This window comes from Geotrypetes seraphini, chromosome 12 (assembly GCF_902459505.1).
Source record: "Geotrypetes seraphini chromosome 12, aGeoSer1.1, whole genome shotgun sequence".
NCBI lineage: Eukaryota > Metazoa > Chordata > Amphibia > Gymnophiona > Dermophiidae > Geotrypetes > Geotrypetes seraphini.
In genome coordinates, this window is record NC_047095.1 from 20,748,199 (window position 1) to 20,770,745 (window position 22,547).

At 42.2% G+C, this 22,547-nt stretch overlaps 1 protein-coding gene across 7 annotated transcripts in view; it reads right to left on the reverse strand.

The window, feature by feature from the left end:
* Positions 1 to 384: 384 nt before the first annotated feature.
* Positions 385 to 22,547, reverse strand: part of SLC44A3 (solute carrier family 44 member 3) — a 125,514-nt gene continuing 103,351 nt past the window's right edge. For all 7 annotated transcript variants that reach the window (XM_033916298.1, XM_033916300.1, XM_033916299.1 and 4 more), the window contains 5 exons: positions 22,305 to 22,461; positions 19,412 to 19,495; positions 7,921 to 8,058; positions 3,353 to 3,589; positions 385 to 1,583 (listed from right to left, as the gene is read on the reverse strand). In XM_033916298.1, the coding sequence (XP_033772189.1) occupies positions 1,476 to 1,583; positions 3,353 to 3,589; positions 7,921 to 8,058; positions 19,412 to 19,495; positions 22,305 to 22,461 (724 nt within the window). In that variant the 3' untranslated portion in view covers positions 385 to 1,475. The remainder of the gene's footprint in view (positions 1,584 to 3,352; positions 3,590 to 7,920; positions 8,059 to 19,411; positions 19,496 to 22,304; positions 22,462 to 22,547) is intronic.

Below are 22,547 nucleotides of genomic sequence, written 5' to 3' on the forward strand. Positions count from 1 at the left end.
ATTTTGTGCGGCCCCGGTCGAGGGCGATTCAGTGTTTTCCTCTGCTGCCCCCTGGTGTTTACCGTCTTGCTGGCTCCCTCCTATGTTTTGCTGCAGTGTTTGCGCATATGTGTAGCCCCAGAAACATTTTTTTCAACCCCTGATGTATAACATCTTGAACTGAAAAGGTACGATGAGATATAATTAAAGCTATTATTATTCTCCCCCCTCCCCCAGTAATTGTCCTGATGTGGTATCCTGATCATAGTAGAATCTACTATGTTCTAAACCTGCCCAAACATCATTATGAAGCCAATTCTATTGCCAATTGTCTACACAGAATACTAAATTTTTAACAGTAATTTATGAAACTTTTTTAATGCCATTTTGTATGTAACTCTTGTAATATCCAGAAGAGCATGGCAGCTTAGAAATTTGTTTTTACTTCCACTTAAAGCAGATGTGTTTTAAATAAGTTGGGTTAATGTTTGAAGAGAACTTTGTTAGAGATTGATGAAGTCATGAGTATGGTGCAACAGTCCACAGCGAATAGCTAGCTGTCCTTTCAACTGGTACTAAACTAAGGGGTTAGCAAGCAGCCTTCACACAGCAGCTGTGATCTGTAGCTATAACTAGAACATGGGCAGTAGGAGAACTGTTTATCCTAGATTCTAGGGCAGGAGTTGGGATTAGGAAAGGGAAGGGAGACTTCTTGCATCAGGGGCCATCAGGTATTCTTGAGCTAGGGATCTGAAAGGTGGGTGGGGGTGGACAGAGAATGGGGTAGGAGTTTTCTTGCTGAAAAGATCAGGTAATGGGAGTGAGGGAGGGTGTCAGATCTCTCAGTTTACAGTTCCCCTTTCAGGCAGATATTTACATCTGATCCAACCATACAGAAGTGCAACAGGTAAACAGCCTTCTTTGGTAAAATAGCATTCCCACAGGTATGGCATAGGGATACTCTTAAACTAAGGGCTATATATGAGATTATATATATTTCCAAATAAAATTCTGAAATCCATGCTAGAGCAATAGCCAAACAAGAAGCTCTTCAGGTTTGGTAGTTCATCATAGAAAACAGAGCTGCTTTGTGTTGGTTTCAGCCACAGTCCTAGACAACGTCTTCATATTTATAAGATTTAACTCAAGCTGCAGATTTTTGTGCAATTTATATTACCACTGACTGGAAAAAGAATGTTTGAGAGACAGCATAACTCTGGCACTGCTTTAGAAATACTTTTAAAGCATATACTATTGAAATGAGATTTTTTAGACAAAAAAGATCTCAATACTTTCTCAATATACAAGATCAATACCTCTTATATGTGACAAGGGTGTAGAAAATGGACAATTCATGACTGAACTCTTTCCCCCCCCACCCCCACACTTAAATCACATATTAAAATTATAAAAAATAATAAATAAAAAATCACATAATTTGGATAATATATACATGCTTGTATCAGAACAATGGCTTCCTCTTTTGATCAGATGTTTCATTCTGATTGTACTATGGGTTGAAGTTCAGTGCTATCATCCTGCTGCTGTGGACTTTCTCTTATTTTTATTTTCTCTGTTCCCTTGTTAGTTTCATTCAGTAGAATCTATTAAAGAAAAACAATAAATATAGTTAACTGCAGGTTTCCTTTAGTTCCAGCTGTGATTTGGATTGCAGTGCATTACCTCCCTACTAAATTTTACACATAAATGATGTTTTTATTAAAACTTGATACGCTGCTTAGCTTGTACAGATCACGCTATCCTATAGTCCTGATAATGATGTCCTAGCATGCGGTTTCTGTTTGTATGAATGATAAGAGCATGTCTTGTAAACAAAGTAAAGACAATTACATCAGCAGGCCTTGTTTCCTCTTATCGCATTGGCATTTGCTGCTCTGTGTATGCACATGATGTACTCAATTTGTTTTTCTTTCTTTTAATTCTTTATTCATTTTATATTTTACATCAAGTGCACAGAAAATATCAACAATTAAATTAATACATCACTTGAAATTCCACAAATTTCTCCTTAAATAAGATTTATCCCCATCCCTCCCACCGTACTAATATCAAATATATATAATATAATATAATAAATTCTGTCCTTCCCTTCATATCAAATAATGAAAATCAAACCACCCCCCCACCCTCATTTCTGTTAAACAGGGAAAAATGATATCTATTCATTACAATAATTTATTAATGGTCCCCACACATCCTGAAATTTTTTTAAAATACCCTTTTTGAACAGCTAGTTCTTTCCATTTTATAAATGTGACACTTTACTTTAAAGCTTACTTTAGAAAAACCTTAAAATAAAAAGCCCAAAACATCAATTTTTGATGAAAGCATTCTTGCATTAAAAAAAGCAGCCATAAAGTAGCATGAAAAAAATGCAGTACTGACTGTGCACAAATTGATATAAATGATATACATTTACATAATTATGCAACTATGCTCTTTGACTGATGTTGGGAGAATCTATATGCTCATAAGACTGAGGATGAATGAGCACAAGAATCAGATCTGCATTGGTAATGTGATGGCACCGCTTCCCTTTTGTGTTTTCCCTTCCCATCTTTTTCCTTCAAATAAAAATTGTAATCATACCTGATCTTCCAATCCTTTTGTATTCTGTTGGTCATGTTACATATTATGTTTCTGTACTTGATGTCATTATCTCATTATTTTTAAAAATTTATTTCCACCACCCTGAGCATCGTGCTCACCCCTTGATTTTATTGTAAACTGCTTAGGTTAAACTCCCGTTTTTATTTTGTGGTATATCAAATACACTGAAAACAAAGTTACTGTAAGTTCTGCGGATGGGCATACTAGATGGGCCATTTGGCCTTTATAATAATAATAATAATAATAATTTATTTTTATATATCGCCTAACCAGCAGTTCATAGTGGTTTCTATGAATGCTCACAAGTACCATGTCAGTAAATTTCCATCTGATGTTATTCAATTTAGAAACATAGAAACATGATGGCGTCTGGATTCAAGAAGGTGTGAGATCTCTTAAGAGAGAGGAAGAGGTAATGGTTACTGTAGATGAGCAAACGAGATGGGCCATTTGGCCTTTATCTGCCATCATGTTTCTAAATTGAAGTTGACATCAGATGGAGAAATTACTGACTTGGTACTTGTGAGCATTCAAGGAAGAACTTACAGTGTTAAGGCCAAATGGGATCGACACGTGAGATCTATTCACAAAGTAAAGGCAGTGGAGGGTCATTAGGGCGGGCAGACTGGATGGGCTGTGGCCCTTATCAGCCGTCAATTTCTATGTTTTCTATGTCTAGCCAGAATAAGTTATAGTACCACATTTTACCATTACAAATACAGCCAAAGCTCTTGACATTTACCATTAAGTCTTGATCCATGAAGTATGGCTTCTCCAAAGAACCATCATTGGTTTCCGTATCAATGGCATAGCAGAGAAATAGGGTGTTTATGACCATTTCAAACACTGATAAAAAGCCATGAGCTACGATGTAGGCAAAAAAGGCAACTAGTAGCAAAGGAACTACCCATACGTGCAGTTCACGGTGATAATTAAATGCCATAAGTCCTCCAAAAACTGTAAAACATACTACAAATACCTGGGGAAAAAAACCCACAGAAGAGACATTAATCAACTTCATTGGCCTTTCATCTATCCTTACAATTATATTAGTTAAGAACAACCTTGAAAAGGATGAAACTTCCCAAAGTTTCACTGTGCGATGTGACCTAAATGAAGGCATGTCCTTATTTGGTGGTATAAATATTTAATAAGCATATGATATTTTATAGAAGCAACTGGTTCAGATAAAGTAGAAACAAATGTGATGGGCTAACTTAGGGGCTCTTTTACTAAAGTGCAATAAAATCTAGATTTAATATATGACTTTAGTACTCACTGAGGGGCATTTTCTATAGGACGTCTAAGTCTAACTTTAGATGTTTTGAGAAAAACGTCCAAAAATAAGGTAGAGAAAATGTCCATTTTCAAACCTGCAAGACATCTATCTTTTTTTTAATGGCCCAGGTAGAAGTTTTGTTTAGCTATCGTGAAAAAACCCCCATCTGAAACAAGCTATTTGCATGTAGAAGGAACTAGCATTTTTAATGGACATACCAGCAGAGCAGTGGGGCACCTTGGGAAGGTACTGTTGTGAACATTACATTAAGAGTGCCAGGTACAGTGGTGCCTCACACAACGGACGCCTCGCACAGCGCACGCTGCGCACAACGAACTTTATGTCTTGATTCGTACAACGAACTTCGTTTCACACAACGAAGTCGCCCGAGCTGCATCCTTCCGCGCAGGCACTGCGCTTAACTGCCCTCTCTCCGCCTGGCTCCCTCTTGCCCCCCCGACTCCCCGACACGATCGGGGCAAGAAGGAGCTCAAGCCCTCTTGCCCCCCCGACTCCCCGATACGATCGGGGCAAGAGGGAGCTCAAGCCCTCTTGCCCCCCCGACTCCCCGACACGATCGGGGCAAAAGGGAGCTCAAGCCCTCTTGCCCCCCCGACTCCCCGACACGATCGGGGCAAAAGGGAGCCCAAGCCCTCTTGCCCCGCCGATTCCCCAACTCCCCGACAATATCGGGCCAGGAGGGAGCCCAAGTCCTCCTGGCCACGGTGACCCCCTAACCCCACCCTGCACTACATTACGGGCAGGAGGGATCCCAGGCCCTCCTGCCCTCGACGCAAACCCCCCCTCCCCCCAACGACCGCCCCCCCCAAGAACCTCCGATCGCCCCCCCAGCCGACCCGCGACCCCCCTGGCCGACCCCCACGACACCCCCAACCCCCTTCCCCGTACCTTTCTGTAGTTGGCCGGACAGACGGGAGCCAAACCCGCCTGTCCGGCAGGCAGCCAACGACGGAATGAGGCCGGATTGGCCCATCCGTCCCAAAGCTCCGCCTACTGGTGGGGCCTAAGGCGCCTGGGCCAATCAGAATAGGCCCGGGAGCCTTAGGTCCCTCCTGGGGGCAGGGCCTGAGGCACATGGTCGGGTTGGGCCCATGTGCCTCAGGCCCTGCCCCCAGGAGGGACCTAAGGCTCCCGGGCCTATTCTGATTGGCCCAGGCGCCTTAGGCCCCACCAGTAGGCGGAGCTTTGGGATGGATGGGCCAATCCGGCCTCATTCCGTCGTTGGCTGCCTGCCGGACAGGCGGGTTTGGCTCCCGTCTGTCCGGCCAACTACAGAAAGGTACGGGGAAGGGGGTTGGGGGTGTCGTGGGGGTCGGCCAGGGGGTTCGCGGGTCGGCTGGGGGGGCAGTCGTTGGGGGGAGGGGGGTTTGCGTCGAGGGCAGGAGGGCCTGGGATCCCTCCTGCCCGTAATGTAGTGCAGGGTGGGGTTAGGGGGTCGCCGTGGCCAGGAGGACTTGGGCTCCCTCCTGGCCCGATACTGTCGGGGAGTTGGGGAATCGGCGGGGCAAGAGGGCTTGGGCTCCCTTTTGCCCCGATCGTGTCGGGGAGTCGGGGGGGCAAGAGGGCTTGAGCTCCCTTTTGCCCCGATCTTGTCGGGGAGGCGGGGGGGCAAGAGGGCTTGAGCTCCCTTTTGCCCCGATCTTGTCGGGGAGTCGGGGGGGCAAGAGGGCTTGAGCTCCCTCTTGCCCCGATCGTGTCGGGGAGTCGGGGGGGCAAGAGGGCTTGAGCTCCCTCTTGCCCCGATCGTGTCGGGGAGTCGGGGGGGCAAGAGGGCTTGAGCTCCCTCTTGCCCCGATCGTGTCGGGGGTGCCAGGGACCACACGGAGTCACCCACCGTACCACCCGATTCGGGTAAGCGCAGGTATCGGTGGGTGGCTTATTTGCGGGGGGGTGCCTTATTTTACATTTTTTTCTAAAAAGGGGGGGCTGTCTTATTTGAGGCCCTGCCTTATCATCGGGGAAACACGGTAGAAAAAAAAAAAAAAAATGAACAGTTAAGTCCCAGTTTTTGCCGCTGAGACTCTGCCCTCTCTCACTGTAAAATTAGACTCTACTTAGTCTGTCTTTAAATTTAAAAAATGTGTGTTGTTTTAAAAAACAATTATGTTTTTAGATGTATCTAAATAAAAATAATAACCAAAAATGTATCTTTTTTTATGTCATCTTAGCATATTTTATGCTACAGAACGAATTATTTTTTTTAACATGTATTGTTATGGGAAAACGCGTTTCACATAACGAACTTTTCGCATAACAAACTTGCTCCTGGAACAAATTAAGTTCGTTGTGTGAGGCACCACTGTATATATCTCGCCATAACCCCCATATATTATATAGTGAGCCCTTCAAAACTCACCCAAAACCTACTGTACCTACCTGTATACCACCCCAATAGCCCTTATACCTGCAAGTGTCACCTATATGGCAGTACAGTCAGTTTTTGGTGGGCTCACACTTTCTACCACAAGTGTACTAGTTAAGGTGGCATATAGGCCTGGGTCCCCTTCTCTGCAGTTCACTGCACTGCCCACCAGGCTACTCCAGCGACCTGCTTGCAGCTTTATTAGGACTGGGCATAATATCTGCAGCTGCCATAGAGACAGATAGGTACTGTTTCATGCAGAAATTGGGGGGTGGGGGGTAAGAGGGTATCAAACAGGTCTAGCCCAAAATGTCCAAATTTTTCCATGTCAGTAACAAAACACAAAAACGATAGTTCAAAATTCCACTACCCAAAATAGCAAAATTCAAAACAAAAATGGAGTTAAACTCAAATAGACTATAACTTATTTAGAAAAATATAAACGTCTCTCAATCACAAATAAACAATCAGTTCCTGTAACCACTAAGATAAGTGGTTTTTTTAAAAATATAAATATATATATATATATATATACACACACACACAATTTTCAATATTTAAACAATCAAATAGATGAATTGCTGTTTTTACACAATATTTAATATACTGCTGAATGTTGCACATGCATTGGAGGTGGTGGAAGAGGCCCGATGATTAAAAACCACAACCTGTATTGGCTGAACGGCCACTGGCTGGCATGAGACACAGTGATATGGTCTGAGGTCCTGCTTCCTTTCCACAGATGACCTATTTGTTTATTTGTGATTGAGAGACATTTATATTTTTCTAAATAAGTTATAGTCTATTTGAGTTTAATTCCATTTTTGTTTTGAATTTTGCAAATTGTGCCATGGATATGTTTATCGCTGTAAAATGTCCAAGTGATAAGCCCGTTCAAAACATGCCTCTAACACACTCCCTTAAGATTTAGGGCTTCTTTTACAAAGGCGCGCGTGCGCTAGCCGCTACCGCCTCCTTTTAAGCAGGCGGTAATTTTTCAGCTAGCAAGCGTTAATCTTGTGTGTGCGCTAAAAATGCTAGCGCACCTTAGCAAAAGGAGCCCTTAGATGCACCAAAAACAAAATGACCAGAATGACGTCCAAGTGCTGGTTTTTAAGCCATCTTTTGGATGTCCATGTTTTTTTGAAAATGAGCCCCAACATATCCAAATTTAATGTGGTGCTTTTTGAGGGCTTTTTCTTTTTTGTTATTTGCAGGTAATGTGCTGTTTCCATCAGTGCATGCCACCTGAAGAAAGTTAAACATGGGGGTGAGGGGGGGCTGTTTCCTAAGTGCTCCTGCTTTAACTCTGTGCAAGCCAGGTAGCATTCGCTAATCATAACGCTTCCAAGCTCTACCCATGCCACGCCCCATCAGAGAAAATTCTTAAAAATTATAGCATAGATGTTTTAGCATGTGAGAATAGAAAAATATATTGTAAAATGCTTTAATGTGTTTGTGTGCTGACTGTGCATCAAAGGTCCTTGGTAAAAGAGCCCCTTAATGTTTCTATTATGATTTTTAAATGAATGAGTGGTTCAACAGATGTAGGAATGTGCCCCTTTTCAGTTTGGGTTTAATAATATAAAAGTTTCTTCAGCATTTGATGCTTGTCCACTGCATAAAATGATTCACAATTTTTACTTACCATTCCTAGAAAAATTAGGAAGTCTCCAAAGCAATTAAGGGATGTAACATTACGTGAATTCCTTGATGAAATATGAAAAGCTTCCTTAGCAGAGGTACAAAAACTTGTTCCATTAATAACTGTTGCAATGTATGCATTCTGAAATCAAAGAATTAAATAAATATGCACGTTATAAAACAATTCTAGATTTAAGCTGTGTATACTCTGCCAAATTTATTTTAGCAGAACCTAAAAAACTGTTAAGATTTGCAACCTTTATACAGTACATGCATACAATCATGGATCAATAAGTTATATTTGCCACTTTGGGATCTTTCTGCATAGTGTCCCATGTAGTCTCATAACTATTGCTCAGTAGGCCATTCTGTGCCTAGAGATAAATTTGTTGGATACGACCCATTGGCTCTTTCTTTTCGTCATGAGTAACCTTAATGCACTATTACAAAATACCAGGAAATTCATCTGATCAAGGTCAGACCCTGCATTCCTTTTCCTTGCCTACCATCCCGGGTTATAAACTAACTTGCTAACTGGTTATAAACATTTTGGCTTGCAGTCAATCATTACAAATATTAGAAGCAATGTTTTCCTAATCCCTGTTTACTCTTGACAGTATTAAAACGAGCATCAACAGCAAAGATCACTGCATCATAAGAAAACTAAATCCACACAATATATCCTCACCCCGAAGTGCCGCGGTTCAGAAGGGGGTGGGTGATCACCATCGCGGCAGGAGAGATTAACCATCTCTCCTGCAGCGATCAGCCCTCCCCCGCGACTCGATCCGGGCAGGAGAGAGCCCAAGCCCTCCTGCCCAGCGACACTGCGAACCCCCGACTACAATCGGGGCAAGAGGGAGCCCAAGACCTTTTGCCCCGGCGATTCCGAACCCCCTCTACCCCTCCCCCACTGATTACGATGGGGCCAGGAGGGAGCCCAAGCCCTCCTGGCCACACGACCCCCCCTACAAGATCGGGCAGGAGGGAGCCCAAGCCCTCCTGCCCAGGCAAATCCCCCACCCCCACTAAAATACGGGCAGGAGCGATCCAAAGCCCTCCTGCCCTCGACGCACCCTCCTCCCACGATCGCCCTCCGAACTCACGATCGGCCCCCCCCACTGACCCGTGAGACCCCTCCATACCTTAAAATCGTTGGCCGGACGGACGGGTGGCAAGCCTGTCCATCCAGCAGGCCAGCCATCCCTTGAATGGCTAACCTTGAATAGGCCCAGTAACCTAAGGCCCCGCCCTTTTGGACTTTTTTTTGATAATGGACATTTTCCCTGCTTCTACTTTCAACGTTTAAGGCCTTAGGCCAAAAGGGGACTTAGAAGTTTTTTTAAATTATGCCCCTCTATGTGACCTATTTTATGTCTATGGGTCACACGGCACTAAGCACACATTAATGTCTATTTAGTAAATGCATTGATCACAATAATGTGTGTTGATGTGGAACACATGTTAACGTATGTTAGTCAATTTAGCCCTCAGACATACCTACTGTATCTGTGTATAATTTGCTTCGTGATCAGGTTTGGAAAGGAGGATTTCATTTAAATTAAGTTATGACAGAGCTACACAGTTGTTCAATTAATGATGTATGTTATTGAAAAGAACAACTGATGATTGTATAACAATTTTGTTTTTTATGATATTGGTTCTTATGACTGTATGGAATTTTTTGTTCCTGTTTTATGATGGTATGTTTATGTAGCAAGTCAATTTTATTGTGGGGGTTTTATTGTACTCCACTTTGATAAAAGTGGATTATAAATAAAATAAATAAACAAACAAACAAACAAAGTTACCTAATAAGTAGTAAAACTGAAAGGTGGGGTCCAGGATACTGGATGAAGACTAGAATTGGTGAGGCAAATCATTTAACCCTCCTCCGTCTCAGGTACAAACTTAAAAGGGCAATTCTATAAATTGGCACCCCCAGTCTAGACATTCCAAGGCTGGGCACTTAGCATCAATTCTATACAGCATCTTGGTCCCAAGATTCCATTATTGAAAATTAGCACAAGGGTCGCATTGGCATGTCCATCTTACGCCATATAAATGACAAGTGTATGTAGAAGTGCCTAGATGCACCAAATGATGCACATAGTTTATAGTATTCTATATGTTACATGCCTACCGATGCTCCACCATGTGTAAACCCCCTTGCATTTAGGCATTATAGAAACATAGCAGATTCCTTCGTGAATACCACCCCTATAGTAACACCTAATCAATTCTTCAAACCTTATCACCAATATATATTCAGAAACCTAAATAAGCAGCCACCATCTGTAATCAGAAAACTGCTTCCTTCAACGTTATGTAATTCTCTTCTGTAACCTGAATGTGTTGTTATTCTCTACTGTAACCAGTAATTTACTTGCTTCTTTGTTTTATAATTCTCCTGGAAATGTAACCTGTAATATACTTGCTTCTTTGTTTTATAATTCTCCTGGAAATGTCCAGATATCTTCTAATTTGTAATCCGCTTAGAACCGCAAGGCACAGGTGGAATAGAAATCACTAATGTAATGTAATGTAATAGAATATGACGGCAGAAAAGGGCCTTCGGCCCAACAAGTTTGCCCACTCAGATAACCCTCCCCTCTAAGTTCTTCTTTGAAGTGAGCCCACGTGTTGATCTCATTTGTTCTTAAAGTCAGTCACGTTACTGGCCTCAACTACCTGAAGTGGAAGATCATTCCAACGGTCAACCACCCTTTCGGTGAAGAAGTACTTCCTAGTGTCACTATGGAATTTCCCGCCCCTGATTTTTAGCGGATGCCCTCTTGTCGCCGTAGGGCTTGTAAGAAGAAAATGTCTTCTTCCACCTCAAAATGGCCAGTAACGTATTTGAACGTCTCTATCATGTCACCCCTCTCTCTGCGTTCCTCGAGAGAATAAAGGTGCAACTTACCGAGCCCTGAGACCATCTTGGTGGCCAATTGTTGAACCGATTCCATTCTTAGCACATCCTTCCGATAGTGTGGCTTCCAAAATTGTACACAGTATTCCAGATAGTCTCACCATGGACCTATACAGCGGCATTACCACCTCGGGCTTTCGGCTGGCAAAGCTTCTCCGGATGCAACCCAGCATTTGTCTAGCCTTGGATGACACTTAGGTGTTATTCTAGAACAGTGGTCTCAAACTCATGGCCCAGGTACTATTTTGAGGCCCTCGGTATGTTTATCATAATCACAAAAGTAAAATAAAACAGTTTCTTGATCATATATCTCTTTAGACTTAACCAAAAGGAAAGATTTATAAACTATAAAGAGTTTTACCTCATGTAAAATTGTCATTTCTTTATTAAGACATTAACTATTTTTTTTCTGAGGCCCCCCCAAGTACCTACAAATCCAAAATGTGGCCCTGCAAAGGGTTTGAGTTGGAGACCACTGTTCTATAAGGTAGCATCTATTTATTGGAATTTATTAACTGCCTTTTCATGAAGAAATTCACCCAAAGGGGTTTACAATAAAACGGATAGCAATCAAGTACTCTTAAGTATTTTCCCTATCTGTCCTGGCAGGCTCTCAATCTAACTGTGGTACCTGAGACAATGGAGGGTTAAGTGACTTAATTGAACTCACAACCTCAGGGTGCCGAGGCAGCAGTTCTAACCACCAGGCCACTCCTCCATGCCTAGCGTACATAGGTGCTTAACTGTCAGTTGATGGCGCCTCAAATGCACATAGGTGGCACCTACCTCTAAGCGTCACTTTATTGCATTGCCCCCCTTAGAATATGTAAGCCCAACAGGGACAATATTTAGTATAACTGAAGGTAACACACACTGAGCTACTACTCAAAAGGTGTGAGCTAAACTAAAATACATGAAAGACAGATTTCATTCCAAAAATATAAAACTGTAAGAAAACAGTGTATTGGAGCAAACACAAACGTGGTTTTTCTTACTACATAGAGCTTTCTGGACCCCTGTTCGTTTAAAAAAAATTAGATAGCTCTAAATCTGATAGATGCTGGCATTGCCATCTTGAAGCAGGGACTTTAGATCACTTGTTATTCTATTGTCCATATATACTAGAATTTTGGAAATCAATTTGGAACCAAATTAATTGCCTTTTAGAAAATCATGCGGCATTATCATATGACACAGTATAATTTGGCATGGAAATGAAGGCAAAGAAACAAATTTCCTCTAATAATAATAAAAAATTATTGCTCATTTTAACAGGGGTTGCCATTTAACAGATCACGTACAACTGGAAAAACTGGAATAGACTCAATTACTGTTTCTGGTGGAACTCTGTATGCCACATATATAAAATGGAAATTATAGCAAATTTCAGGATGTGTGGAGGCCATTGATAGATTATTGCAAAGATTAAAAATATTCTTCCCTGATTATAATATATGACATGTGGGGAGAGGGAAAATTTGATTATTAAATAAATAGATCATTATAAAATGAGGGGGGTTCAATATATAAAATATATATATATATATATATATATATATATAAAATGAGGGGGGTACAATATTTTAGAATGATACAATCAAATGTAAGAATTCAAGTGTTTTAAAATGTTCAATTGTTAAACATCATTTATTGTACTTGATTTTGAGATATGAAATGAGTAAAGATTAAAAAAAAAAAAAAAGGAGTCAAAGAGGAAACAACACAGCTTTGGATATGGCATTGGTCTACTGTGAGCTAACTACCTCTGTTTTATATTGCAATTGTACTTCCAGTTCTGAATGTGCAGTTGAGATTATAGCACAGAAACTACTAGCTAGATTTGTTGGGAATATTTGGAATTTAAAAAAAAAGGGGGGGGAGGGGAGGAGCCAGCAGAATTTGTATTTGTATGACAGTACAGTATTCCCCCGATATTCAAAAACTGCGAATACAGTTTTTTGTGGGGGAGACTGGAGGCAGGAGAGAGCAGCTGGAGCGCCGGCGAGTAAAGGAAATCATTTCCTGTATGCTCCGACCGCCTCTTCCTGCACTAAAGTCGGGCCTTACCAATCAGGAGGTGCATGGCAAGTCTAGTAATTTGGAACTTGAAGTTATTGCTAGGCAGACTATACAGTATGTATCTGGAAATAATGAGATGGTTGAATGGGCTGGAGTTAGTTTTGAGGGCAACTCCAGTAGTTGGACCCTAAGGACAGTACAGGGTAGATTTTATGGTCTATGGCCCAGAAATATCAAAGAAAAAATGACAATTTAATTTAATCATGAATTTATAATGCATGTAACTAATGGGCAGACTTTATCTGCTGTCATTTACTATGGATAAACTGAGCAAACAATTCAGAGCTTATGGTTTTATCACTACAATTTAATAATTGTGTGCAAAAAGGAATTTCAAAGGCATCTTTTTATGTTTCACAAGAGAAAATAAAATGTCAGAGGCCGTGGAAAAGCAGCTGGGTCACTTTCAGAAGAAAGGCAGTAGGGCATACATCCAAGCTGCAAGCTCTCTGAACTTCTCACTTATTTAAGTACAGTCAGTTTGTTGAGAAGAATTGTAGCTTTGTACAGAAGCAAAATTCAGTGCTTGGTTCCGAGATTCTCTGTAACTAAACTAACTGTGAAAGATGAGTACTATAGCAACAGGCAAGCTTTGTGCAAACCTAAAACAAAACCAAATATAATCTTAAGACATCAGCTATTTTGTCCTTGTTAGGCTGATTGTAGTAAGGCACATAGAACAGAAGTAATCTTGCTAGAGGGCCTATAGAATGTTTCAATCACTCAAGCTTCGAAAGAGCCAACACCATAAAAAAGGATAGAAATTCTGGCTATAGTTGAACACACACATTAAATTTAGTTTCAGAATCATATGCTTCTTAAGATAAGCTTCATGCTTCTGACACATGTGGAGGAATACTCTGAAGTGACAGCAGACAGTCAAACAAGAGGATATGGGTCCCAATGCCAGCGAGGTTTTCAAGCCCTGCTGGAAGAAGAGAAACCTGCATGATGGCACAAGCTGTTGGAATGCCAGTAGGATCCCAACCTCTACTGGTTGAAGAGCACATCCCGTACTAATGTAGGCCACAGCAAACAAAGCATTGTCATAAGACAGAGGTTTTCAAACACACCTGGGCAGACAGGTCTTTAGGATATCCACAACAAATATGCATGAGATAAATTTGTATGCACTGCTTCCATTGTAGGCAAATCTCCCACATGCATATTCATTATATACTGAAAACCTGATTGGCTAGGTATGTCCTGAACTCTGGGTTGAGAACCACTGTCATGGGAGGAAGTATGAATGTGTTGAACAGTATGTGAACAAAAAACAGGAAGTGGAGCAGTGAGGGAAAAAGGGAGCACACACTCTTCCTATCCACTCACTAAGGCACATCCCCCCCCCCTCCACATATATCTATATCTATATCTCTATATATCTGGTGCTGGTCAGTCAGAAAGACCTTTAAGCGGATGGAGGCCAGTTTTATGGAGGCCTGACATCTTATGGCTAAATTAAAACAACTAAATAATAATTAAAAAACTAACAAACAGTAACATACAAAGTAATTTAGTAAATGACAGCAGAGTAAGACCTGAATGGTTCATCCAATCTGCCCATAAGTTATTATACTCATTAAAAAATACAGGATTAGATTAACTCGTCTCTTCTTTGATATTTCTGGGCCATAGACTGTAAAGTCTGGTATTGTCCTAGGTTCCAAATGCTGAAGTTGCTGTCCATTAAAGCTGCAGCTTACAAAAAGGTGATCAGATAGCCTGAACTCAACAGTCCTCTCCAAATAATGGAGCAAGACCCTCTGGATATCCAATTTATGTAAGATCTGATCCTTGCGCTCTGAACCTGTTGGATGAAGTGCAGGCAACCTAACCTGGTTGACATGAAAGGCCGAGACCACTTTCAACAAGAAGGAAGGTACAGTACAGAGGAAAACGCCCGCATCCACAATACGGAGAAAGGGTACCCTGCACAAAAGAGCCCGAAGCTCCAAAAGACAGTCTTGATCGTTAGGTCCAGAAGAGAAGCATCCTTCAGTGGTTCAAAAGGGGCCTCTCCAAGGCCCTGCAAAACGATGTTAAGATTCCATGAAGGGAAAGGAAGACGCAAGGGAGAATGCAGACGAAGCGCCCCCCTCATAAACCTGGTCACATCTGGATGAGCAGTAAGCGAGTGCCTTTGTGCACTCAAAAACATAAAAGGCCTGAAACCTGAACTGTCAGGGAGGCCACTGCCAGACCTTTGTCTAAATCCTCCAGAAGGAAAGCCTTTGGCTAAACCCTCCAGAAGGAAAGCCAAAATGGGAGCCTTCTCAGGCTCCACCTGATCCCTAGCATACCACTGTTGGAAAGCCTTCCTGGCTTTGGCATAAAAAACCATAGCAGAGGGTTTCTTTGAGCACAAAAGAGTTGAGATAACTACCTCCGAATAACTGTGCTTCATCAAGGCCGAGCGCTCAAGAGCCATGTTGTAAGACCAAAGTGTTGTGAGTTCTGCATGGGCACCAGTCCCTGACTATGAAGATATCAATGAAGAGGGAGCAGGAGCTTCTCATCCCGCTGAAGACATACGAGATCCGCATACCACCAGGCCAGGATGCATCGCTATCCAGTGGATGACCCGACCAACCAGAGGCCATGGAGGGAATATCATACAGGAACTCATGAGCCAGCCAGGGCCAAATCAAGGTATCCAGTCCTAGCTTCCTCACTGTTCATTGGCTGCAAAAGCGCCCGGCCTTTGAGTTCTCTGCCAAAGCCAACAAGTCCCTCTGGGGCTAACCCCAGCTTTGTACGATCAGATGGAATGCCTCCTGTGAGAGGGACCATGCTCCTGGGTCCAGGAGCTTTTGGCCGAGGAAGTCTGCCTGAACATTGTTGATTCCAGCCCCATGGGCCGCTGAGAAAGACAGAATATGTCCTTCTGCCCAGTGGAACGCAGATGATCTTTCTGGCCCAAGAGAGAGAGCACTAGAACTTCCTCGTGACGTACGTACACCACCACTGTGGCATCAAAGAAACTTGCATGCTAGTCCTTTCACAAGGGGCTGGAGCACGAGTAGTGCCAGCCAAATTGCCTAACATTTCGGACCCAGAGCCAATTGCCCCTGAATGGAGTGGGCCCCGCAGTGAACCCACAACCCAACAGGCTGGCATCCATCCTGAGTCATCAAATCGGAAATCTGAAGAAGCCATCCCTGGCTGACATCCTCCCCCTGAAGCCACCGGCTCAAGTTGCTTCCAGCTGGCTCTGTCCAGGGGAGCGGCATCTGAAGGCAAAAATTCTGCGGAGACCACCAAGATAGGAGGGACTCCGGTCAAGGACACATGGGCACTCTGGCCCAGGAGATTGATTCCAAGGAGGCTGCCCGAGACCCCAGAACCTGCAGATAAAACCAGGAGGCGCTGGTAAATTAGACTAAGAAATCCTGGCCTTAATATACTAGCATATAACATTATGATGCCTACTAGTGCCTAAGCTGAGTTAGGCGCTGGTAGGCACAATTCTGTAAATGGCTGCTAAGAAATAAACTCCACTAAGCACTGTTTATAGAATCAGGCCTTTTGTATCTGTCTATGTGCTGTGTTCAACCAAGAGCAGATATTCTGTTAGCATGGAATTTCTATATAAAAATCTTACAGTGTTGCCTTTTCCTTGGTATGGTCCCTGTTGAGTAACGTCTAAAGGTTAGTGCTGTTATGGCTTGGTAGATTTGATTTACAGGCCCTGAGTGACTTGTACAGGGTTGTGTATTACTTTACAGTATATTCTGGTACTCGACAGACTTTATGTTGCTATTACTGAGACAGCATCAGAATCGGAACTTTTTTTTTGTATGGCGAGTTTGATGAGAAAATGTCCTAACCCTACAGTGCATCCATTGTTGAGGAAGGAATCAAGAGCATTTCTGTGGATGCACATTATATCCATAAAGGTACACTATCAAGGGTCAGTACTTTTTAAATTAATAGTCCTGGGCTACATAGCTAAACTGATACACTATAGCTAGCATTGCAAAGTTTTGTTAGTTCTTTTAAAATTATGTAGCCTGTGAATATAAGTTGCATTCTTTTCTCTCAGGGTAATTTGTTTGATCACTGGTGTTCTGAGTAAAGGACTTCCTTGCTCCCTGGAGCACTGCTGAGGAGGCTTCTCCTTTTGGGGTACCTTGGTGGAGGGGGTGTTTCATCTCATCCCTCAGTTTAAGCCGCAGGTTGCCCTGAGTTATCCGGGGGCAGGGGGAGGGGTGTGTGTGTGCTGGGGTAAAATGTATAGCTTGTGATGTCATGCTCTGAAAATCTCCCTCTTAAATACTGCTCTTCTTTGGGAACTCTGTTTAGTTGAACTGGAAGGATATGAAAGTGAGCAGTGAGGACTAGTGCTGCCCAATTTGCGATTCGAATCAATTCACCAATTCACTTTGGGTGAATCGATTCGTTTTTACAAAAAACCGAACTCACCGATTCAAGGTCGGCCCCCCTTGAGACCTGTTCACGTTTGGGCTTTCCCTCTGCTGCCGGAGTTACATCAGAAGCAAGGACTTTGGCAAAGGGAGCGCTAAAAAGTAGTAGTAAGTTAACAAAAATAGTCATCATGAAAGGTCCCATCCTTAATGCACGCTAGAGAGAGAAAGCGCTGACTGTTCCACCTGCGTGCGCGACCCCAGATGCAGAAAGCAAACGTGACTCTCCCTCCCCCTGGTTCTGACCTGCAGCTGCCAGTTTTCTCGCAGCCCAGGCCAACTGCAAGGTTTTCAACCAGACTGATTCGGTGCCTGTAAAACAGAGGCCATCGTCTCACTTCCTGTTGTTTTGCTCTCATCTCACTTCCTGTTGGCTACAACATACAGGAGCTGCTCCTCCCTCCAGCTCCACTCAAGCCTAAGCAAAGGGCTTGGGGTCCTCGGGGTTGGGAGTCTTCAGTTAAACCATCCTCAACACCCTTCGTGATTTTGATAATTAAAGTAAAAAAACAAAACTGCATGAGGCTGCTAGAAATCCCAGATTGGTCTGAAGGATCCACCCTGGAACTGGATAACTTGTTAGGTCTCATGCTGTTTCTTCACTAGGGTGGAGGGGGGAAGATGGATGGTGGAGGGAGGATGTACTTGGGGGAGATTATGGAGAGGAGAGATGGATGGAAGAAATAATGGATCTAAAAACAGGAGAGGGAGAGAGATGGTGGACAATGGGATTTAGGGAGGGAAGGAATAGAAGGAGAGAAGTTGGACACAAGGGATGGAGTAGGGGGGGGTAGAGATACTGGATAGGAGGGTAGTTGGGAAGAGATGGTGAACCCTGGGGTGGTGGGGAAGGTAGGGAGAGATGCAGGATGAAAGGGTAGTTAAGAAAAGGAGATGGTGGATCTGGAGATGGTGGGGTCCATCGCTGCAGCTGACAGGATGGAGACAAAAAAGGAAAGATGCCAAACCTCCGGGGGAGGGAAGGAAAACGGAAGGAGAGGACAGAGATGGAAGATGGATGGTTAGCATGGAGAAAGAAGGAGACCCTGGCAAGCGCGTTATCAGAAGATAACCTGAGCGTGGGACCAACCTGATTTAAATAATGACTAGACAACAAAAGGTAGAAAAAATAATTTTACTTTCTGTTTTGAGATTACAATATATCAGATTTGAAATGTGTATCCTGCCAGAGCTGGTGTTAGACCGCAAATATGAGCTAGGATTTAAGAGAAAGGAAAAGTATTTTTTGCTTACACCACAGCGCCAGAGTGGGTAGGAGAGGGTAAAGGGGTGACGAGGCTATAAAATAAACCCACTAGGATGTTTAAAAAAAAAAAAAAATTACTCAATTGGGCAGGAAAATCAAATCGAATCGAAAAATCAATTCAATAGGCTGAATCAAATCGAATTGAAATATTTTTTCCTGAATCGGGCAGCACTAGTGAGGACTGGGAGCCACCTGTGGTTGGGTGCGAGGAGCAAGGAGGAGACAGGAATAAACAGTAGAGGCTAGGAAAGTGTTGAGAACAAAAAAAAGTCATGTTGCTATTGTATTTACTAATAAAATGATTCTCTCACTATGCTTTCATAGAGTTACTTTATTAGGTTAATGCATTTTTCAAGACTGATTTTTATGCTTTGCCCATTACGATGGTGAATTCTGTTCTAATAACTTTTGTACTTGTAAGCATAATAATTTCTAATTTCTCTATGTACAGTATATTTTCTTTGGAATTAATATATGTACTGCAAAATTATGTTCTCAACAGCAGCACACATAAACACTGAAAAAAATTAGAACATTGTATACAAGGATTTCATTTAAAAATATGCTTGCATCCTCTTCCTTATACAGTATGCAGGGAAAAGTCTTCTGATGCCGCTGGCCAACTAGTGAATTTTTAAACAAAATCCCAGTTGAGGTGGGGGTAGGGGGCATCTCTCTTTAAAAATTTGCTTGGATTCCCATGAGTATCAAGTACCCAGAGGGCTGCATGCTAGTGTAAATGGGAGAACTAAGTAGAGAGTTTTCCTCTGACATATACTGGATCTCATACCTGGGTTAGGTAACATAAGTACTTTTCAAGGAACCAGAAGCAACAGCAACAGCACTTGGACATGTATCTGGTACATCCATTCTCCTGAAAGTAAATAAAGCAATTCAAACAGTGCACATCATATCAGGTTCTCAAAGATGACATTATGAAGGCAAAAGCATACTGATCTGCATTACTGAAAAAACCCTGTCTTCTAGTTCAACCTCCTGCATTACGCATAAGAAATGTCTGACAAATATTCAGCCGGCAGTGGTCAGCATTGTTATGTCCACCGCTAGCTGTATTCCCGAATATTCAATGTCGGACCATGTTTGAGCACCAGCACTGAATAAAAGGAGCCCCATGTCTTGGCAGCTTTCACATTATACACTTGGGATGTGTGTGAGAAATAGAAGTCTCAGTAAAGTCTGTATATTGGTTGGTATAAAGGTTGTATATTGGTTGCTAAAACTTATGAGGCTAAGGGGAGAATTAGGTACTGTTAAGACGGGTTATTTTACCACATGTAGTGCTATTTTAACTCAAGATGTGCTTGCATAAAATGGACCCCTGTGCTAAAATAGCATAATTTGTGGTAAAATAACCCATTTTAACTAAGAGGGTTCTTCATAAAGTTTCCACACTTTCAAATTTTCACAGGAAATGGTTGAGGCAGGAGAAGTGGTAAGAGGAAGTGTCGTAGAATGTCATGTGACTAGTCAGGCAAAACAGGGTGATTATGTGGAAAAGTGATGTAATTTGCTTTTGAAATATTTAATAGTGTTTAAAAAATAAAAGTGCTGAAAGTTTTTGAAGATCCCTCGTACATAAGATGAATTGCATATGATAGGACTTCTTTTTATGTGGCCCAATTTATGCAGTAAAGGGATGAATATCGGCACTGAACCACATAAGTGTCAACTCTGCCCCTACAACACCCACAAGTTAGACGTTTGGCTCAGACACTTGACTGAATATATTCAGTGGCACTAACTGGTTAAGCGCGGCTGAATTTTCACAGTTAGCTATGGACAATCATGTTGAATATCGCATTTTCAGTACAACAGTCTACTATAGGTGGAGCATTGGTGTAAGCAAAATTTGTCTTTTTGGCAGATCCGTGAAGCTCAAAGCCAGCAAAGGGAAATTATCCTTCCTGTACTGGCCAGTAACAGGAAATAACAACAATTGTGCCTTGGTAGATAAAATGACAGATAGTTCATCTTCAGCATCCTTTATTCTAGTTCATTATCAATCATGTTCAGCAAATCTACCATTAATAAAATATGGACAAGGGGATCATTTCTCTTAGGGCTGACATGCAAATACTTTACTGAGACTTCTATTTCTCACACACATCCCAAGTGTATAATGTGAAAGCTGCCAAGACATGGGGCTCCTTTTATCAAGGTAGGCGGTTAACGCGTGGAACACAACACGTTCAACCGCCTGCCGTCCTAGTCGCGAATGCCTCCATTGACGAGGCGTTAGTTTTTTGGCTTGCCGTGGGGGTTAGCGCGTGATGAAATGTCCGACAAGCTAACCCCCATAGCACACCTTGATAAAAGGAGCCCATGGTCTCTCTTCCTCAATCCCTCTGTACTTGGACTAGTTTAGGGGTTTTTAGACCCATTTAGACCTGCACACCTGCATTGTGACACATTTTCATGTAGATGAGGTCAGTATGCGAGAGATCCTTTTCAAAGCAAAAACATAAATTAATAAATAAATAAAACACTCATACACCCCCACCCTAGGATTGTGAAGACCCCATACTTGTGAAGAGAAAAAAAAAGAGAGGACATATGATCTCGGCCCTGGCCACATCCCACCCCCACACTTAAAATAATGGCTGCACAATGTCCCTGGTTAAACCCCTCTCTCTCTCTTTTCAGCACCCCACGCCCCTCATGAGCCAGCTCTCAAGCCCACCCAGTTTGGCAAGACTGGTTTACTTGAAGTCCAGTAGCTCTCCCCCTCTTACCTCCTTGGCACTTTAATTCAATTTTCTTCTGGCCGCTGGCAGCTCAGCAAAGTGAACCTGTTGCCTTCAGTCTGTCCCGGAAGCCTTCTCTCTGCAGCGATTTCCTGTTCCCGTATAGGTGGGACACTTCAGAGAGAAGGCAGCAGGTCACCTCGCTGAGCTGCTCATGACCCAAAGGAAATTGAATTGCAGGGCTGAGGAGGTAAGAGGGGTGAGCCACCGGACTCCGTGTAAGCCGGCCCTTCCTAACTTGAAAAGACTCCCCCAATTTAAAAAAACCCATTCATATACCCAGACTGTTCTCTAAAAAGAACTATGTATTAACATCTGCCTGGTTTTCAGACAATCCTATGGAAACTTATCTACCATGAAGAAACCTGCACAACTTTACAGATGATTAAATCCTTATAAATGTATTATGTAAGCCCATTAAAATAATTTTGAAGACCTTTTTAACATTTTCATTGTAATCCATACAGTTAGATCATGTTAGTTCAAAGGCCTCTTTTGGCTTCCTCGAGCTTTTCTGTTGCTGGCCAACTGCTGTCACGCTCATAACAATGCTTGGCTCCTCATCCCACTTCTCAGAGAAGTGTTAACTGCTAATCCTTGATAAATATTACACTCACTACTGTCAAGTTCCAAAAGGGCAAGATATTCAGTAAACACATTATTTTCATCAGTTCTGATTTTAAATCATTATTGATAAAATTTCACCAAAATCTAGCTTTACAATGAATCCTTTTAAATACTCCATACTGCAAGTCACAATCCAGATTCCTGCTGTAAATTCCTTTATATTAATTGTAATACCTAGATTTATATAGTGCTTTTCATCCTAACAAGATCTCAGCATACTTTACAATTTAATACCTTTGCAGTATTTATAATAATATTTTAATTTCTTGTAATATTGTACTGTGAACTTACCTTTGCTTTAAGAAGATTATTCAAATACATGAAAATAATCCTTGGAATTCTTGTTAATAAGAGAATGAAAGAACCTTTTATAACACTACCCTGGTGATAGCAAAAAAGAAGGGATATAGAAGCCAGGATTGGGTGTCTAGGAGGATTGTTTTTATCCCTGCAGAAAGAAAAACAGAATGTTTATACAAACACTTACATAGTAACATAGTAGATGACGGCAGATAAAGACCCGAATGGTCCATC